The sequence below is a fragment of the Rhincodon typus genome, chromosome 6, assembly GCF_021869965.1.
Source record: "Rhincodon typus isolate 14 chromosome 6, sRhiTyp1.1, whole genome shotgun sequence".
NCBI lineage: Eukaryota > Metazoa > Chordata > Chondrichthyes > Orectolobiformes > Rhincodontidae > Rhincodon > Rhincodon typus.
In genome coordinates, this window is record NC_063337.1 from 19395732 (window position 1) to 19417415 (window position 21684).

Below are 21684 nucleotides of genomic sequence, written 5' to 3' on the forward strand. Positions count from 1 at the left end.
TTTTCCCCCATTTCAGTATTACCTATGCCAAAGCCAGGCTGGTTTACCTGCCCTGCCAACACAGTGTTCAAGATGGCTGCCATCTGCAGCTGGAACTGACTGCCTGGCAAGATTCTGAAGCTGTGTGGCTTACATGCAGACCTGGAAAAATCCAAAAGCCCTCAAGTTATAAGTCTTCTCAGTAATCTTAAATCCCTCCCACCTCAAAAAAAAACCCATGTCTTCCTCCAAAAAGCCAGCAAACCTTCGCAATATCCTCATCCAACAAGGGCACAGCTTTCTGTGCCAGCATTGGCCCATCAGAAATTGTGCCTCCTCTCCAAAGGCCCAGGGACATATGGTCCATAGCATCTGAGGTTGTTTAGCTAAATATTTTCAATAAATCAGGATGACTCACATGAGGCATAGACCCATCCACCCACTGAGTGGTTCTGTTAATCTCATTCCAATGTTTGAAATACTCCCCCAAACTGAAAAGCAGCTTGCAAGCCATGGATCTTTCTATTTTCACAAGGCTCCTATAAAGGACAGAGAGAGATATTCCTTCCTTGGTCCACCTTAGCCAGAAAGCTGCCAACAGTTTTCATGGAGTTTGGGTTTATTATTCAGCATGCACACAGTTAAATTTGCCCATCAATCAAAACAGAACAGAAAAATAATCTGAAACAGCAGTTTAAAAAAAGTCACCTTTGCTCAGGATTGAATTCACCTTTGCGGAAGCATGGGAAAGAATGTTGTGATTGCAGAGCAAGAGTTACCATGTCTTGTTCAGTCAGCATAATTCAAACGCAGTTAGCTTCTGGCAATGGCATTAATAAGCCATGCTTTATAGCTTTTGTCAGCTCCTCTTTACACAGACAGCACTGATTTTAGTTTTGCAAATTGAGTTCACAACTAGAATACACAGCCATTCTCAATTCTCTCCTCTCGGGGAAGGTGTCACTCAGCAATGTTTTACAACAAAATCAAAAAAGGACTTTTGGAAGAAATGTATTTGAATTTTAACGTCATGTGCTTATCAGTCAAATTAGTTTATTGTGCGGCTCCGCTGCTGGACTATCGTTCTGATGATACTGCAGAAATCACTCTTCGCTCTTACGCTTCCCCCCGCCCCACATTTTGTACAAACTATCAGGAAAGTTCCTCCGGCTGAAATACTGCTAACACGCTCAGGTTCGAGTATTTTATACTAGTCAGATTCCACTTACCTTGAGTCGCCTCGCAGACATTGGTAGAATCTAGCCATGTTATGCTCTGCACCCTCTCAGTCTCTGACACAGGCTCTCGCAAGCTACACACAATAAACTGGTACAGTCACAGTAACGTGTTTCCGCAAGGGCTTGCGAATGCATAGACTCCTGCATGCCTTTAGTAATTAGCCAGCTTAGGTTACTCGTCCCTTTAAAAGGATCCTGTGTCTTTGCACCGGCTCAAAGATGAGTTTTGCAGCACCAGCTCTGCCGCTCCCTCCAAGTGACACTCCCACTTTCAGGCTTCATTTTAACCTGGAATGAATTTGATGTTGAACAGGTCTTTTACATACCCAATCACTTGTTGATTAAATCACTTTGCACCAACCAGCAACACTTATTTTCCACTGATTCCATTTGTTTGGGTTTAATTTTTAAATGACACAGACTTTGAGAGTTTCAATTTCCTGTTCGTTATGAAATAGTATTGTTAGCAAAGTGTCTCCCCTCCCCCCTCTCATCCTAAGGGCAGCGCTGTCTGTATCCTTGAGCACATTGACCGAAAACAGATTTTAAACAAGCTCCGCTTTCGTGGTATATTTCTACCCTGCGAGAAAATAGGGTTTCAAATTTGCAAAGTTGCCCCACAAATACTCGGAAGTTTATACTTAGCAGTTTTAACCTTTATTAAATGTACTATTCATACCACCTTCTTGAAGTAGTTACTCTGTTAGAGGAGAGGATAGCAAGGACAGGGTACACAGTTCAGAGTACGTGCTACTCCTGTTTGGCTGACAGAGGTTAGCTGAGAGCAAAAAAGGAAAGGTTGTGATTATTCCCAATGTCATCACGAGGTAGCACCAGTGACAGTGTGCTGTCGTTGTTCACCAAGCGGTGCAGGAGTGTGGGCTCACCGGCACCAAATGCACAAACAACATCTTGGCATTTTTTTTTTGGGGTAGCACATAGGCAGCAGTGCTAGCCACTGAGCCAGACAGCGCCAGGGACCTGGGTTCAATTCCACCCTCTGGCGACTGTCTGTGTGGAGTTTACACGTTCTCCTTGCGTCTGCATGGGTTTCCTCCCACAGTCCAAAGATGTGCAGGTGGATTGGCTACACTAAATTGCCCGTAGTGTCCAGGGATGTGTAGGCTAGGTGGGTCAGCCATGGGAAATGCACGGTTACAGACACAAGGTAGGGGGATGAATGTGAGTAGGATGCTCTTTGAGGGGTCTGTGCAGACTTGATGGGCTGAAGGGCTTGCTTCCTCACTGGAGGGATTCTATGATTCACTACATACATTCCTTAAAATAAAAAGAATTGTATTCAGATAGCACATTCTATAACCTCAGCATGCTTTGCAGCTTAGTGACACCTATGCTTCAGAAGTTGTTCCCTAAGATAGAAAACACAGCAACTAATTTGTTCAGAGGGAGTCTCAATCAACCATCTTAAATGCTGCTGGGCCCAGTTCTCCCAATTCTCCTACATGCAGAGCAATGGATCTCTTGCATTCACCCTGCGAGCAGACTAGTTTTTTTTTAAATGGGATATGGGCATCACTGACAAATCCAGCATTGGTTACCTATCCCTAGGGCTGAGTGCCTTCCTAGGTCATTTCAGATGTTGGGAGTTACATGTAGGCAGTCCACGGCCAATTTCCTTCCACAAACCTGATGGATTTTACAATTGTTGATAGTTTCACGCCAACTGTATTGACTGGTTTTCAACTCTGGATTTTAGTCAGTGAATTCAAACTCCACCAGCTGACATAAGATTTGAACCCACGTCCTGAGTATTAGTACTCAGTGACATTACCACAACACCACCATCCCCATATTACTGGTTTAACATTTCATTTTGAGAAAGTGAAAAACATTTAACACTGCTCAAGGCAATTGAAAAGAACAACAATATTTACAATCCTTCACTCCCTCCAAATAATTGAAGGACTGTAAAAATCAAAGGTTTATGCTAACAGGCAAGAGATATGTAAAAGATCACTGGAAGATTTGAGAGTTCTTTCATTGTATTCACTTGAAATTCAAGCCAAGACTTGTGTGTTCCTTTTGTTCTCATAATTTGTCTCTTACAAAAGGAGATGTGTAACCAGATACTAGATGCATTCATCCAAAAATAGGCTTTACAAAAGGTGAAATACAACAGTATAATACACCTAATGCACACTTTCGATTTGCTGGGATTATTATTTTAACAGCCTTTATTAGCAGCTGTGTTCAAAGTCCCCAAGTCAGTACAGATATAAAGGCTGTTACGTATTCATTGTTTTCACTGGAACTGGGGTGACGTGTTGGAAGAAGGGGGAGACAAGAGGAGATTGAGAAACCTTCACCTTTCACCACTTCAACTGGTTCACTCTGTGTTCAGGTGCCTGTTACAGGCAAAGTTTTTTTTCAATTTAAAAAAACAGGTCAAAGTTCAATGATACCTGTCCTATCCCAGTGCATTTTAATCATAATGCTAGATGGACTTTCCAGACTCTGAGCCATCTGCAAAGCACAATAGGATTGGTGCCAAGAGCATTGTTTAGTGGGGTACATGCATACGTATGAATTAGGAGCAGACTTAGGCCATTCAACCCCTTCAAGCCTGTTCCACCATCCAATAAAAATCACAGCAGATCTGGTGTTCAGAATTCCACATTCCGACCTTCCCCCAATAACTCATGATCCCTTTGCCTAACAAGAATCTGTCTGCCTCTGCCTCAGAAACTTTCCCATACAAAAGTAAATGTGCTTCTCGCATTCACCTTGGCAAGACCATTCGGGATCTGATTTACTTAAATCAAATCAGCTCTCATTCTTCTAACCACCAGTGAAAAGAAGCCCATCTTGTCCAACTTACCCTCATTAAACTCAGTCATTCCAGCAATCAATCAATCTAGGAAACTTCCTATTGAATGGCCAATATCCAACAGATGTGAGATAAAAAAATGTGGCTCTCAAATGGAACACATTGAGGATGGTTTGGTGTCTCACTTGACCAGGGCAGTTTGCACTTCCTCTTCTCAGTTTTCCAGCCTCAGAGGTTCTCTGGTGGCAAGTGGAGATGTAGGCTGCATTGAAGAGGCCACACCAGGTGCAAAGGGTCATCTGGTCAAGTGTCACTTTCACAGACCAGTCAAGAAGCAGGGCAGGAGGAAGCCTTATGTCTCCAGGCAGTATGTCACAAACCTTTGCAATTTCGAGCAAAGAGGCATGATCTTCTGTTTTATCCATTTGTGGTACATGTTGGTACCCTGAAGAAGGTGGAAGTGTGCTGCCTCTGAACTAGAGCAATACCATCCACATGATTGGCAACATCAGTAGGGCTCCAAGTTGTTATACCACTGAATCTCTGTTTCAGCACAAAGATCAGCAACATCGCACTGGGTCAGCTCACATCTCTTCAGCAGATGACCAACACCCTACGGGGGGTGGGGGTGGGGCGGTGGAGAAGAGGAGGTCATCCCATTCCCCATTGACCTCAGTCATCAGGACACAGCCGATACCTTTGCAGTAGAAGCTACTGATGTGCAGCACATGATTAACTGTCTACTTGAGGCCATTGGATCACCAAAACTGAAAAAAAAATGGAATCAAAGGCCTCCTCCTGTACTATACTGCGTGTAAAAGATACCATTCAGTGCCATAATGATTCTAAAAGATACCACTCTATCGATGTACAACCTAACACAGGAACTGTCAATGCTCTCTCAAACACTACACAATCTTCTCATTGTTCTAAGTGAGGAATTTGACAGGTTAGTGTGCAACAAGTAAACCCTGCAGACCTGGCTGATGACATCCATGCATGTAACATCACCAAATCAGTACTGATACAGTTGAAACCACGGTAGAACCAGGAGCCTTTCAAGTACACAACAGGATTCCAACAGAGGTTTAGTTGTCTGAATTAACCAGGTGAAGTGGGAGCTACCCGCAATACAGTCAAGATACAGAATGTATACATGATTCATATTACACAACTCCACTTCAGGGAGGCGTGCCTTTGGATAAGGAAGAGTAACACCAGTAACAGAGAACATGAGATGTGATGTGTAACAACATACCAATAGCGAATAGTGGGGCAAATCAATGATCAGCTGTTCCCTCAGAAGTTCTGCTAAAGTTCTCACCCTCACCCCTGAGAATGTAGACAGCGTCCTCGCACACAACAGGCCTTCTTACGATCTTTCCCACTCACTTTACACAGCGTTGAAGAATACTTTAAACACTTAGACCCCTATATCAATGTCATTCTGAAAATGCAGATTCAGAATATGTTATTACCAAAATGTCAAACAAGGCACAAAGGAACTCTACTGGTGGGTCTCCAACTTGGCCAGCTTTAGAGAGAATCCCAAGCGCAAAGCAAGAGACCAGGAGAAAGCTGCAGCAGCAGCACTGAAAATCAAATAGATCACAGCAATCTGCAGGAGTTTCGGCTGTAGGGCAGCATGAATTATTCTTGGTTCACAGCAAGCTTTCGACTTCCTTGACTGTACAGATCTGCAGGATAAATTTTAGTGTGCGGAGATTAAAGTACATGGAAGAGAAGCTTGTTTTAAATTGGATACTGCAGTGACACATCGATCCTTACAAACACTACACCAGAATTGAGAGCAGGAATCCTCAGACTATCCTCCATCAAAATTTCAAAAGTACAAGAATCAGAGGAAGGGGCCATATGTGTGTGATACTTTGCTATAGCAGAAAAGAGATTCAGACCTTCTACAGTGATTCCTAATTATTAAAATTGCATTCACTAGAATCTGAAACTGTGGAACTTCTTATACTTTTGGATTCAGAGAAACTTTTCCTGAAAAACACAGATGTCTCTTTTGGAGGAGGATTAGTCCTTTCTTGAGGATTAAAAAAAGAGCAGTGACATTGTCTTCTTATTGTTGCATCTTTTTCACAGGTTCTAAGCAACAACAAACACAGCCACAATTGGGTGAAGAAGTTCCTCCCAGAGTAATTAGCCAGATCACTGTCAAGAAGCAAGAAAATAACCCTGTTCTATATGAATCAATGATGAAAGCGAATGAGGCTCCCAACATTTTCACAACCAGTAAAGCGCTCATGGTAGACTGGTTGGCAAGGTTAGATCACATGGAATACAGGGAGATCTAGCCATTTGGATACAAAATTGGCTCAAAAGATAGGATACACAGGGTGGTAGAGGAGGGTTGTTTCTTGGACTAGAGGTCTGTGACCAGCGGTTTGTGCCACAAGGATCAGTGCTGGGTCCACTGCTTTTTGTCATTTATACAAGTGATTTGGAGGTGAATATAGGAGGTATGGTTAGTAAGTTTGCAGAAGATACCAAAAATCAATGGTGCAGTGGACAGTGCAGAAAATTCTCAGTGGACAACGGGACCTTGATCAGATTGGCAAATGGGTCAAGGACTGGCAGATGGAATTTAATTTAGATAATGAGGTGCTGCATTTTGGAAAGGCAAATCAGGGCAGGACTTATACACTTAATGGTAAGGTCCCAGGGAGAGTTGCTGAACAAAAAGACCGAAGGGTGCAGGTAAGCAGGACAGTGAAAAAGGTGTTTGAGAGGCTAGACTTTATTGGTCAATGCATTGAGTATAAGGGAGGTCATGTTGCAGCTGTATGGGTCATTGGTTAGGCCATTATTGGAATAATGCATTCAACTCTGGTCTCCCTGCTATAGGGAGGACATTGTGAAACTTGAAAGAATTCAGAAAAGATTTACAAGAATGTCGTCAGGGTTGGAGGGCTTGAGCTATTGGGAATAGATTAATTCAGAATATCTGGTCGGCCTGGACGAGTTGGACCAAAGGATCTGTTTCCGTGCTGCACATCTGACTCTCCGAGGATAGTCTGTTACTGAAAACTGGGATTGCAGATATATTGAGTGGCTTGGTAACACAATGAGATGATTGAAAGGCCTAGGAAAGAAATTATTTTGACAGCATCACAAAACTGAGTTTTGCAAGAATGCCATCACTGCAGTTATGGTGAGAATTATAGTCTTTCAGATTAAGGTGAAATTGGTGAGGCAGGAATAAAGTCACACTTAAAAGGTCCATCTGGCACCCAATAAACTATCATTTGACTGTTTCACAGGAGGACAAAATCAACATATCAATGATTTTCAGAAGAATTAAACTTTTCACCTTCATCTTTCTTGCTTCCAAACATTATGGACTGAAAACAAACAAAAAATGCTTGGCTGATCGAAAAAAAATCATATCATGTGTGAACAATTTCCTTGACAAATACATAAAAGCTTTTAAAGCAGCACCCATCCCCCACACAGCATTTTCCCTTTCTCCTTTTCTTTGAACTAACCCATTTGATTCTTAGCAATATGACAATATCAAAACCCTTTCAGCTACTTTAAAGAGCCCAAATGCTAAAATCTGACAACTTTACCTAGTCAGAATAGGTTTTCTTTCCACAGAGGATGACCAGAGAAAAAAAAATCTTGTGGCAAACCAACAAAACCCAAAATCCTGATAAATATGCAAATAACACACACACACAAAATCTATACAATAGTTCACAGCAGGTAACTAATGTTCCTCCCATCAAATGCATTAAGTAACCCTCGTTACTGAATAGAACATTGCACGTGATTTCAATACAGAAATTTGAATCCCCTCGTGAAAAAAAAACAAGTAAAAAGGAATCGCCAGGCCTGTCTGGTTTCCCAGCTTTTTAGCTTTACAGTTATTCACGGTGTAGATTATGTCAACCCAGCAGGTCAGGACAATCTCAGCATGAGCATCGAATAGCCAACTGATTAAAATTAACATCCTCAATTTCAACAGACCACTTAAACTGCCAAATCTTTGGTGGAAGCAAGTCAGGTATCAATTTGGCAGTATGAGAATTCTCACCTTTTTTTCCCCTCGCACTCCCCAGGCCTGTTTTAAAACAGCATTATAAATATACCCATCAGGAACACGTTTCGTGCTGCTCTGAGTTTGAAGTCATTTGCAGTGTAGCTGAAGTGTATGGTCAGTACCAATTTGACATCCAGCAAAAAGTGTAAACTACAAGCGAATTGTTTTTAATCTTGGGCGTTTACACACCAGGCTTTCACAATGTGAAAAGTACCATACTAATCAAACTCCACTCGTTCAAAACAACTGAGCAGCTAAAGTTTAAAATGTAAGGTGGATGTTTAGAGGCATGGTGCTTTTAACGAACTCCCATGCTTATGGAGTACTAATCTGCAATGTGATTATGACCTGTCTCCTGCTTATGTTTTCTAGAAAAGCCTGATGCAATTAAAAATGATCCCACTCACACGTGCATTGTGCTCAGTGTAACCCAGAGTCTGATACTCGTTGCTTTTGTTCTTGCTGTGTATTCAAAATGAGCAAGCTAATACTAACTATGCAAATTACCTGTCAATGTCTCAGCAGCCTTTTCTCCCAACTGCCTCTGATTGCATCCTCCCATTCCTCATTGCCTGTGAGTGAGCCCTCCCACCGGCTCTCTGTTACCAGACGTCCCATTTTAGCCAGGAGAGATTTAAAGGGGGCACCATTAGGCTGTGCAGCAGTGATGGTCACAGCTCCTCGAGGTGTGTTTTGTTTTAATAAATTCCTGCACTCATAAATTGGGCACTGCTGCTTCCTTCAGAATGCCTCATTAATGATCGCCATGCAGAAACACTGCGTGAAGTCCTTTTTGTGTCTGTCATACAGTGTGTTTTAAAGAAATAACAATTCAACAGATTTGTCACTACAGGCTGGGATAAACCCCTTTATAGCTATTTTTAAAGTGCTTCGGATGAACACATATTTCTGAGTCGCTTTGTCCTACCTGTGGGGCATTGCAACCAAAAATAAAGAGTACAATGCACACACATATATATTTATGTCGCAGCCTGGGTTATGAACAGAAAGTACCACTGCTCTTGATACTCACTGGAATTGAGTGTTTCTTCACATGAGTACTGAGCGTAGACAAAATGCATTGAAATACATGAGATGCTGGTTTCCCCAGTCCACCCTTGCCACTCCAGCTGAAACATGTGAGAACAGCTCTCCAAAGGGAATACCAGTTGTCCCAGGCATGCAGTGTTGGATCAGGATTTGGGTCAGTGTTTGAGATAAGGTGGCAGGCCTCGGAGGGTGGCTGGGATCAGACAGGCCAATGGAAGTGGAAATTAATTGCCCACTTAAAGGCCAGAATTGATCCAGTGGTGAATGGGTTGCCTAGCAACATCTGGTTAGGAGCTGGTATTGCCTCTTTCCAATAGAGAGAAAAGGTGGGGAGGTAGTGGCAAAATTGCAATGACACAGGCAGCCAGTAATCCACAGACTCAGATTAATCCTCTGGGTCCAAATCCCACCACAGCAGCTTGTGGAATTTGAGTCGAGTTAATAAAATCTGAACTATAAAGTGATTGCTATTATCCTTCAGGGAAGGAAATCTGCCTTCCTTACCTGATCTGGCCTATATGCGACTTCAGACCCACAGAAGTATGGTTGACTCTTAATTATCCTCTAAAATGGCTGAGCAAGTCACTCAGCTCTAGGGGAGTCAGAAATAGGCAACAAATGTCTTGCTTGCTAGCAGTGTCCAAAATAACTCCCAGAAGGCTGGTATCCTGTCATCAAGTCATCCTTTATTTACAACCAGCTATCTCAGAGTCATACAGCACAGAAACAGACCCTTCAGTCCATACTAAACATAATCCCAAAATAAACTAGTCCCACCTGCCTGCTCCTGGCTCATATCCCTTTAAATCTTTCCTATTCATGTACCTATCCACGTGTCTTTTAGATGTTGTAATCATACTCACATCCACCACTTTGTCAGGAAGTTTATTCCATGTGAATGAAAGAAGAGAACATCTGATACTCCTACTAATGTCTGTCAGCCAGAGCAGCCTGATTGGACCAGGTTAACAGCCCCAATCATGGAATTCACATTCTATGAGGCCGCCTGGCTGACCTCATTACAATCTCTACAGTGCCCACGTCCAATCACAGATTAAACAAGAAGGACCCACCTGTTAACTGTCTAATTGGATCCTACCTGTCAGGAGCTGCCAGATTAGAGCAGAAGAATACACATAGCAGACAGTGCCAATGGGATGGCAGAGGCTGCTGATGGTACTATATACCCACCCAAATACTCCCCCACCTCTTCCCCAGGCCTAGGATCGCCATGAGCTGAGGCACAGATAGCAGTATTATTAATCAGGGATACCAGAGGTCATGGAACAAGGGAACAGGTAATGGTTATATGTTAGTTGAGGATAATTGGATGTATGTATGGAACAAGTAGCCTGTGGGGTTGGAGTTGAAAGAGTTAGACTTGGAAAAAAAACTTGGGCCAGAAAGGTGGATGCCTCTACTCAATCTAACCAACATGTAACCGTACCAAGTGAAAGTGTCATGTGGAGTTGGGGCTGTGTTTCTTGGTGGTGAGTAGGGAGTAGGGATTTGTGCTCTCCCTACATCCACACCCCTTCAATTTCCAATGTTAGCTCCCTCAATTATACATCTGATGATGAGGAGCCACTGCCCATTCCTGAATGAACATGCCAGACTTTGCTTTTCAGGCTTATTTCTCACATAACGAGTGCCTGCTGTCTGCTGGAGAGGGTAAATCAGCTCAGGCTCAGCTGTCTAACCACGGGTCTTTATGGTTTGGATTGAGTCAGGGCAGTGGTTGGTACAGAACAGCAAGGGAAGGCACTGTGGTCCCCATTCACCACCAAAATTGCCACAGGGAAAGAAATGGTGGAAAATTGCAGCATGCTGCTGTGCAGAACGACCTGGGTGTCCTTGTGCATGAATCACAAGAAGTCAGTTTGCAGGTGCAGTGGGTAATTAAGGAGGCAAATTGAATATTGTCCTTCACTGCCAGAGGAATCGAGTTGTAGCATAACCTCCCTGTTTCTAAACTGTATAAGGTGCTGATGAGGCCACACCTAGAGTACTGTGTAGAGTTTTGGTCTCCTTACTTGAGACTGGCACTTGAGGGGGTGCAGAGGAGGTTCACTAGCTTGATTCCGGAGTTGAGAGGGCTGGCTTATAAGACATATTGTGTAGACCGGGGCTATACTCATTGGAATTTAGAAGAATGGGGAGGGATCTTATAGAAACATATAAAATTATGAAGGGAATAGCTAAGATAGAAGCAGGAGGTTGTTTCCACCGGTGAGTGAAAGTAGAACCAGGGGCATAGATTCAAAATAAGGTGGAGCAGGTTTAGGACTGAGTTAAGGAAGAACTTCATCACCCAAAGGGTTGTGAATCTGTGGAATTCCCTGACCAGTGAAGCACCTGAGGCTACCTTGTTGAATGTTCTTAAGGTGAAGATAGGTAGATTTTTGAGCAATAAAGGAATTAAGGGTTTTTTGAGCAATAAAGGAATTAAGGGTTTTGGGTAGCAGATGGGTAAGTGGAGCTGAGTCCACAAAAAGATTGGTCATGATCTAATTGAACGACAGAGCAGGCTCGAAGCTCCTATTTCTTGTGTTCTTATGAAAGGTATTAAATCCCATCCTGCAGTTCAGAAGCAGGTCATGTAGCCAAACTAGTCTATGTCAGTGTTTATGTTCCACCCACCTTCCTTCATCCAATTCCATCAGCAATCCATCCTCCCCCATGTAGCCATCTAGCTTCCCCTTGAATGAATCCCTGGTGTTTGCTTCAAGGGAGCAGGCAGAATTGTATTAGTTAATGCTGAAAAGCAGCTCCTTATTCTACAGGTTGGGTCAATTCAAGAAGGTGACTTCATGAGATCAGATGCAGAAAAGAATTTGGACAGGTGACCTCTAACCAACACTGCCAGAGCAACTGGCGTATCAAGGGAGACTAACAAGGAGAACGCATTGGGAGATTCAACAGGCTTGATTTAAATAATATTGCCCAGTAAAAATTCTACATATAGAATACATGCACATACGAAAGCAAAACAAAAAAAATGAAGGGAAAGCCAAGGAGCAGAATACCAATAATTTATTTTTACATTGTACAACACAATTTATTGTCTTGTATCCCATGTTACAATTGACTTATTTAAAAATCTGATTGCACTGAAACAATCTTGTAATTGGTCAGTCCATCAGTCAACAATTCTACAATCTCTGAACGAGAGCTTTCAACCACAGTTCCTGCATTGATCTATAGACAAGAAGACAACTGCTCATTTGAGAAGAAATGGTGTCAACTTTGGTGGCTGTGTCAGACACAAAGCATTCTGCGGTTTATGCTGGATGTTTTTTGAAAGAAGGCAAGCAGGTGGGCACCATTTTAGTCAAGTAAGTTTAATCAATTGCTGCAATAATTGATCTGTTTCTTTGGGGAGATCTGGTTTCTTTTTGTTTTAAAATGATGCTCAGAATGGCTCTCTCTGGGGTGATGTATGAGAAAATATTTCATAACTAATTAATGACCTTTGTCCACAAGAAAGGAATGAAACACTGGAAGACCGGATGTTAAAAAGTAATGTTTTACCTTAAATCAGCTTGTTCAGTGTGGCAATCCTCTAAGTGACATAGCAGACATTTAGCTCAATCATCCAGCCCTTTCTCTATTTGACTGTGACTATTAAAGAAGCCTCAAAGCAACATGGTGCCTAGCAAATGTCCACATTCATAGGGCTCCCAATGTCAAGGCTTCCACTGCCTCCGTGTATGTTTGTAATTAATGAGGCTGCACTCCAGTGAATGCCCCCTAGCAAAGGTTTATTGTGGGCAGGATAAAATGTGCACTTTTATCATGCTTAGTCGAGAACAAAAATATCTTTCTTCTAGCGCTCCAGGGTCGTGTCTGTGCTCTGACTATCTCCAGTCCCCATCAAAACAAGATACGGGAATATTTTTGTAATAATGTACAGGGATCACGGTTGGAACCACAACTGTTTACAATATATTTTAGTAACTTGGAAGAAGGAATTGAATTTACTGTAGCCAAATTTGCAGACACCGTTAACATAGATGGAAGGGTAGATTGTGAGAGGAATACAAACATTTTACAGAGAGATATTGATAGGTTAAATGAGTGAGCAAAACGTTGGTAAGTGGAGTATCATGTGAGAAAATGCAAAGTTGTTCATTTGGAAGGGAGTACAAAAGAACAGGATAGTATTTAAATGGAGAAAAACCGCAGAAAGCTGCAACACAGAAGGACTTGTGGGAACTTGTACAGGGAATGCAGAAAGTTAGCACACAGGTGCAGCAGGTAATCAGGAAGGCAAATGGAATGTTGGCCTTTACTTCAAGGGGTTGGAGTATAAGAACAGGGAAGTCTTACTGAAACTGTACAAGGTGCTGGTGAGACCAAATCTGGGGTGCTGTAAGCAACTTTAGTCCCCTTATTTAAGGAAAAATATCATTTCATTGGAGGCAGTTGAGAAGGTTCACTAGAATGACCCCCATTGAGGATGAGCAAAGCTAAACAGGTTGGGATTCTACCCACTGGAGTTTAGAAGAATGAGAGGTGATCTCATTGAAACATATAGTATTCTTAAGGGGCTTGACAGGGTAAATTCTGAGAGGCTGCTCACTCCATGGGAGAGTCTAGGAGCAGAGGGCATGCTCTCAGAATAAAGTGGCGTCAATTTAAGACCAAGATGAGGACGAATTTTTGCTTTCAGAGGGTTGAGAGTCTTCAGAACTCCTTGCCACAGAGAGCTGTAGGAGAGAATCCTTGTGTATATTTAAGACTGAGTAGATAGGTCAACAGTTATGGAAAAAAAAAAACAGGAAAGTGGACGTGAGGAATGCTGGATCAGCCACGATCCTATTGAATGGCAGAGAAGCTCGAGGGGCTGAATGGCCTACTCCCCTTCCCCATGATCCTGTGGTCTTAATCTGTGTATTTAAGGTCTAGCTCCTCCCAAATTCCCTACAAGACTTGGGGGATAATTTTCCCCACTTGGAAGGTGGTGAGAAGGGACAATATTGGAGAGACTTGGCACTAGAGAAAAACTTACTCTTTCTTGCCATCTCTGGAATTAAGTGCTGGGTGAGAAGCTCCATGGACAGTTGTCTCAACTCATCAGTAATTAAAGCCCTTAAGTGGTCAATTAATGGCCACTAAGGGCCTCAATTTGGCACCTCCCTCATCACTTGCCTCCCCAAGGGTGAGAGAGATGGCTAGTTATCCAACTGGGAAACCACAGTGGCCCGTGTGCCAAGTTGGGAAGGAGGTCTAATTGCCATATTTTCGGACCAATCTGAAGCCCAGATGGAGGCCAAAGGGTATGCTCTGAAAGCCAACCCCTCTGACATTCCCCTTCCCATGAGAAAAGGGAAAAGATATTCATTGCCATCTCATCACGGGATCCAATGAGAAGTATGCCTCACATGGCAACTTTTGGGACCTGCAGGCTACTAGCCTGTGATTGGTCAGCAGCTTCTAATGAACCACGTCACCAATACTGAAGCCTATGATAGGCTGATTCTTTTTTAAAAATGTATTCAAAGAATGTGAGACTTCTTGGCTGGGCCTCCATTTATTGTCCATCCCAAGTTGTCTTCTTGAACTGCTACAGTCAATTTGATGTAGGTAGACCCACAATGCTGTTAGGGAGGAAATTCCAGGATTTAGAATCATTGAGCCATACAGCATGGAAACCCTTCAGTCCAAATCATCCATGCCAACCAGATATCCTAAACTGATCTAGTCCCATTTGCTAGTGTTTGGCCCATATCCCTCTAAAACTTTCCTATTCATAAACACATTCCAATGCCTTTTAAAATGTTGAAATTGTACCAGCCTCCATCACTTCCACTGGCAGCTTGTTCCATACACACACCAGCCTCTGCACGAAAGAAAGTTACCCCTCAGATCTTTTTTTAAGTCTTTCCCCTCTCACCTTAAACATATGCCTTCTGGTTTTTTTACTCCCCAACCTAGGAAAAAGAATTTGGCTATTCACCTAATCCATGCCCCTCATGATTTTAAAAGCCTCTAATAAGGTCACCCCTCAACTTCCAATGCTCCAGAGAAAATAACCCCAGCCTATTCAGCCTCTCTCTATAGCTCAAACCCTCCAACCCTGGCAACATCCTTGTAAATCTTTTCTGAACCCTTTCAAGTTTAACAACATCTTTCCTATAGCAGGGAGATTAGAATTGAGTGCAGTATTCTAAAAGTGGCCTCACCAATGTCCTGTACAGCTGCAATATGGCATCCCACTACTGTATTTGATGCACTGGCCAACGAAGGCAAGCATACCAAATGCATTCTTCACCACCCTGTCTACTTGCGACTCCACTTTCAAGGAACTATGCACCTGCACCACTAGGTCTCTTTGTTTGGCAACACTCCCCAGGATCTAGCATTAACTGTTTAAGTCCTGCCCTGGTTTGCCTTACCAAAATGCAACAACACCTTACATTTATCTAACTTATACTCCATCTGCCATTCTTGGCCCATTTGCCCATCTGATCATGGACCCATTGTACTCAAGTAATTTTTTTTTTGCTGTCCACTGCACCTCCTATTTTGGTGTTATCTGCAAACTTACTAACATACCTCCTATGTTCACATCCAAATCATTTATATATATGACAAAAAGCAGTGGACCCAGCACCGATCTTTTGTTATCACCAAGCCGACCTTTGCAAAATCCTGCAAATCCACTGCCAGGATAAGTGTTACCAAAGTGAGTGCCCTCTCCCAGGTCATTATACCCAATATTGGGGCATTGGCCACATATGACCTGCTGAGATGGGTGCACACATTGTCTGCATGCCCGATACAAGAAACCTGAAACAAAAGCTCTACTCCGAGCTCCATAATGGTGCTAGGAGAGCACAGAAAATGCTACAATGACACCTGAAAGCCTCCCTAACCAAATACAGCATGCCCCCTGACTCATGGGAATTGCTAGCCCCAGAATGCACCAACAGGAGAAGAGGCATTTGCCAAGGTCCCAGCCACTTTGAGCATCACAGGTTGGAACTTGTGGAAGCTGAGTGCAGGAAGTGTGCAGTATCTACAGTGTTTCACCCATCTACCTCAGCAGCAGCTGCTCCAGGAATAGTCTATTCAGCCAGAGAACCTACTATCCCAGAGTGAAAGCAATTCTCCTCAATCCTGAGGGACTGCCAAAGAAGACGACAACTTTTAGGACTGGTCCAGTTCAATTTCTGACCAATGGTAAGCCCCCAGGATGTTGATAGCGGGTGATTCAGTGATGGCAACACCATTGAATGTCAAGTGGTGATGTTTAAGGTTGTCTCTTGTTGGAGATAGTCTTTACCTGACACTTGTGTAGTGCAAATGTCACTTGCCACTTGTCAGCTCAAGTCTGGATATTGTCCAGATCTTGCTGCATTTGAACATGGACTGCTATTTCTGAAGAAGGGTCTAGGCCCAAAACGTCAGCCTTCCTGCTCCTCTGATGCTGCTTGGCCTGCTGTGTTCATCCAGCTCTACACCTTGTCTCAGATTCTCCAGCATCTACAGTTCCTGCTATCTCTGAATTAGTTTGTAACTATATTGGACTGACACCTCACTTTGAGTTAGGCCTAGTGCTGCCCCTGGCATGCCCTCCTGCACTCTCCACAGAACCAGGGTTGATCCCCTGGCTTGATGGTAATGGATGAGTGACGGGCCATGAGGTTACAGGTTGTGCTGGTGTACAATTCTGCTGCTGATGTCCCATAACACCTCATGAATGCCCAGTCTTGAGTTGTTATCTATTTGAAGTCTGTCTTAGTTACCACAGTGATAGTGTCACACAACACGATGTACAGTATTCTCAATGTGAAGATGGGACTTTATCTCGATCAGGACTGTGCTGACGATCACTCTAAGCAATACCATCATGGGCAGATGCATCTGTGGTAAGCAGATTAGTAATGATGAGGTTAAGTACATTTTTTCCTCTTGTTAATTCTAACACTACCTACCAACTCTAGAAGCTATGTCCTTTAGGACTCGACCAGCTCGATCAGTAGTGCTGCTGCTGAGCCACTCTTGGTAGTGGACACTGAAATCCCCCACCCAGGGTCCATTCAGCATCCTTGCTACCCTCAATACATGGCCTGATGCCGTAAGACTTCACAGGATAAGTCCTTCCTGACTGCAAACCACTGTGCTACCACCTCTGCTGGATGTGCCCTACCACTGGGACAGGACATATCCAGGGATGGTGATGGTGGTATCTGGGACATTGTAAGCTATAATTCTGTGATTATGATATGCCAGGCTGCTGCTTGACTAGTCTGAGAGACAGCCCTCCCAATTTACGGATGGTAGGAAGGAGGACTTTGTAGGGTCGACAGGTTTGTATTTGCTGCTGTCATTTCAGGTACCTAGGTCATAGAGAGTCATAGAGCTGTACAGCATGGAAACAGACCCTTCGGTCCAACTCGTCCATGCTGACCAGGCATCCTAAATTAATCTAGTTTGCCAGCATTTGGGCCATATCTCTCTAAACCCTTCTTAATCATATATCTGTCCAGATGCCTTTTAAATGTTCTAATTGTACCAGCCTCCACCACTTCCTCTGGCAGTCAATGTCAGGCTATTTGGTTTCATTCCTATCCCTAAATGGCATTAGGCCATTTCAGAGGCAGGTAAGAGTCAACCGCGTAGCTGTGAATCTGGAGTCACATTTTGGCTAGACCAGATAAGGACAGCAGTTTCCTTATCTAAACGGCATTACTGACCCAGATGGATCTTTGCGATTGGAGATAGTAGGAACTGCAGATGCTGGAGAATCTGAGATAACAAGGTGTAGAGCTGGATGAACACAACAGGCCAAGCAGCATCATAGGAGCAGGAAGGCTGACGTTTCGGGCCTAGACCCTTCATCAGAATCCAGATCTTTGCGATTATTGTTTCTCTTTCAATTCCAGATTTTTTTTAAAAAAATCGATTTCAAATTCCACCATTGCCTTGATGGGATTTGAACCTGTGTCCCCAGAAGATTACCTGGGCCTGTAGATTACCATTAGCAATACCACTAGGCCATCACTTCCCCCTGTAGTCACCCTAATTCACCGGTCTGCTTTAAATGTGCTGATTGGTGGGAGATTGGGTGAGTTATCTTGCTGCTGGAGGCAACGTAGTATTCATGACCTAATGCGCTCACCCTCGCAAACAGTTTGGAAAATTTGCCCCTAGTTTTAAAGGGTTAAAACCAAGATTGCGTAGCTGTTGTTGTGTATGTTACAACAAGTGTTGCCCATGTATAACTGAGATTGCCCCTAGCATTCTATTTCGAGATTCAATGTAAGTGTGAACAAACTTGAAGGAAAAATAGTTCAAATGTCAGAATTATTATTATTTAATTTCCTCGCTGATTTAAGTTAAGGGTTAGTTCCCAGGATGAATGAGCATCAGGATTAGTTGATAACCTTTTACATGTTAAAAGCAAAATGGTTGTTTCAAGTACAACAGACACACTTTTATACAGCTCTGATGTAATGGGATTACTGAGTTGACATACTGACTACCTCTGGGTAAAGGAATTAGTCTTGTCAATACATTTCTTACTAAGCTGTTCCTGATGTGATGCAGAGAATTTCTTCAAACTACGCAATACATATAAATCAAAATGATAACAATCAAATGGCTGTTTAATTGAATTCCAACTGTACAAACCCATGTCAGGAGCACAATGGGCTGAGATGCTGGGAGCTGTAGATGGGAGGGGAAAAGGGAAGTTGGATACATAAAGGAAACTGGAAGTAGTCTGGATGAGACAGGCCAAGGTTGTGGCCTTGCTGACCTCAAGCAAACTTTCTCTTTAGTTAAACATACTTTTTTCTTCTACATATGACTTTGTCCTGAGTTTGTTTGGATGAAACCAAAGATCATATTACCTGGCGATGTAAACAGGTTGACAGTGAAGAGATTTATTTCAGAAAAAAAATACACATGTCCTCTTCTGAAGGTGGCTTCTGGTTCCATGACTAGTTTCAGCCAATTACTAGCTTGCAATATTTGCCACTTGCCCCTCAGACACTGATAAGGATCAACAGGCCAGTCAGTAGATGTCAGGAGTATAGAAAGGAAACTACTCAACAATTTTCTGTCTGGTTCTGAGATCGGGTCTTTCACAACACTGTTGGTCAGCGCAAATACCAGAAAACCCATGTAAATTGGATGCTGAGGAGAAAACCTATTTCCACATTTGTCTGAGGGCAACGCTGGATTCAAGGGCCATCTGTTCAGCTCCAGTGTCAGACATCCAAAGACTGATGGAGGAGCACCTTGGGCCTTACAAAAGGAGCCTGTGCAAGCACTTATAAAGGCAGCTGTGTACAGGATCCATATCTAGTTTTAAAAGTGCAGAGTTTTTTTAATTACAGGTCTCCTTTCCAGGAGTGCAGTCTTGACATTGTGGCTGTCTTGCGTCAACAGGTTTCTACCAGCAGCCTAGCACGAGAACAGCTGTCTTTTTGAACATAAATATTTTCTAATTAACTGTTCAGAGATGTTAATGACCACCTCCGTAACAAGTGGGACTTGAACACGGGCCTCCTGGTACAGAGATAGGACACTACCATGATGCCACAAGTGTCCTATGTCACTTTGGACATAAACCCTCAGGCACAATTGCATCAAACTCAAATATGTCTCATCATTGATGGCTGGTCTCAGGGTTCCTCCCAATACATTTGTCACAGACAGAGAGAGTGTAGAGATTACATATTAATAGGGTACGGTCTCTGCCATTGCTTTCATAATTCATTTAACATTTCATTTATAAACAATTTTGTTACACAAAATATGTGCTGTACAAACAAGAACACAATGGAGAATTGTGCAATACATAATTAATTTGTCTTGTGAGAAGGATTTCTATAATTCACCAATGACTTCATGCCTCTTTGAGCAAGACTGCCTATTAAATCTAATTAATGCTGGAATTGTAAGATTTTTTACATGCACTGGAGACTGATAGAGACTACCAAAACTCATAGCACACATAACAGCTATTAGAGCTGAGAGACCTTCATCCTATTGTATGTTGATCAGATTCTAACACCATTCACAGTGATGTCAGGACTATGTCTCTTAAATTGTGTCATTTATATAATTAGAGGAGGCAATGGTGTAGTGCTAATGTCACTCGACTAGCAATCCAAGACCCCAAGCTAATTTTCTCGGGATATGGGTTTGAATCATAGAAACATAGAGAGCACCAGTAAGCCATTCAACCCTTTGAGCCTGCTCCACCAATCATTAAGATCATCCAACTCAATAGCCTCCTCCCATTTTCTCCCCCACAATCTTTGATCCTTAAGCAATATATCCAACTCCCTCTTGAAATCATACTTTCTGTGGTAGCAAGTTCCACAGGCTCACCACCCTATGGGTGAAGAAAGTTTCCCCGATCTCAGTCCTAAATGTTTTACTCCATATCCTTAGACGGTGACCCCTGGTTCTGGACTCCCCCACCATCAGGAACATCCTTCCTGCATCTACCTGGTTAGAATTTTATAGGTTTCTATGAGACCGCAACCCCACTCACCCCCTCCATTCTTCTGAACTTCATTGAATATAATCCTAAGCATTTCAATCTCTTCTCAAACTTCCTGACATTCCAGAAATCAATTTGATAACTCTTCGCTGCACTCCCTCTATAGCAAGAACATTCCTCCTCAGATAAGGATACCAAAACTGCATACAATATTCTAGGAGTGGTCTCACTAAGGCCCTGTACAATTGCAGCAAGACATCCCACATCCGGTATTCCAACCCTCTCACAATGAAGACCACATACCATTTGCCTACTTTACTGCCTGCTGCACCTACATGTTTACCTTCAGTGACTGTTCGATGTGGACACCCAGGCCTCCTTGTACATTGTAGACAAACAGGAGGCTGGAAGAACACAGCAAGTCAGACAGCATCTGGAGAAAAGGAGAAGTCAATGTTTCGGGTATTACCCTTCTTGTATATTCCCTTCTCTCAATTTAAAGCCATTCAGATCATTTTTACCTTTCAGTTTTTGCTACCAAAGGAGATAACTTCACATTTATCCATATTAAATTGCACATGCCATGCATCTGCCCAGTCACCCAGCTCGTCCAAAACACACGAACATCTCTGCATCCTCCTCACAGCTCACCCACCCTTCCACCTTTCTGTTATCGACAAATTTGAAGATATTATATTTCATTTCCTCATCCAAATCACCAACATATCTTGTGAATAGCGGGGATACTGGCACTGATCCCAGAGGTACTCCACTAGTCACCACCTGCCTTTCAGAAAAAAAACTTGTTTATTCCTAACACGGGAAAATGGTGAAATTTGAATTCAGCAGTAAAAAGGTGACTTAATAGCAATCACGTAAGCATTGTTTCTTGCTGTAAAAATCCAACTGGTTCACTAATGCCCTTTATGGAAAGAAAACCACCATCCTTACCCTGCTTTGGCCTATATGTGACTCCAGACCCACAACAATGTGGTTGACTCTTAAGTGTCCTCTGGGCAATGAATGCTGGCCTAGCCCGTGATACCTACATCCCATGAACAAACAGAAGTAGCCAGACCAAATCTACTAATCCTAA

At 42.8% G+C, this 21684-nt stretch overlaps 1 protein-coding gene across 5 annotated transcripts in view; it reads right to left on the minus strand.

Annotated features, from left to right (window-relative positions):
* The window catches only part of LOC109932827 (CRACD-like protein), a 129558-nt gene that overhangs the window by 101569 nt on the left and 6305 nt on the right, over positions 1–21684 (minus strand). For 4 of the 5 annotated variants that reach the window (XM_048598195.1, XM_048598194.1, XM_048598192.1 and 1 more), the window contains exon 1: positions 1209–1478. The exons of the other annotated variant lie outside the window; for it this stretch is intronic. In XM_048598195.1, the coding sequence (XP_048454152.1) occupies positions 1209–1246 (38 nt within the window). In that variant the 5' untranslated portion in view covers positions 1247–1478. Of the gene's footprint in view, positions 1–1208; positions 1479–21684 lie in introns of those variants that run through there. 5 annotated transcript variants of the gene reach the window in all.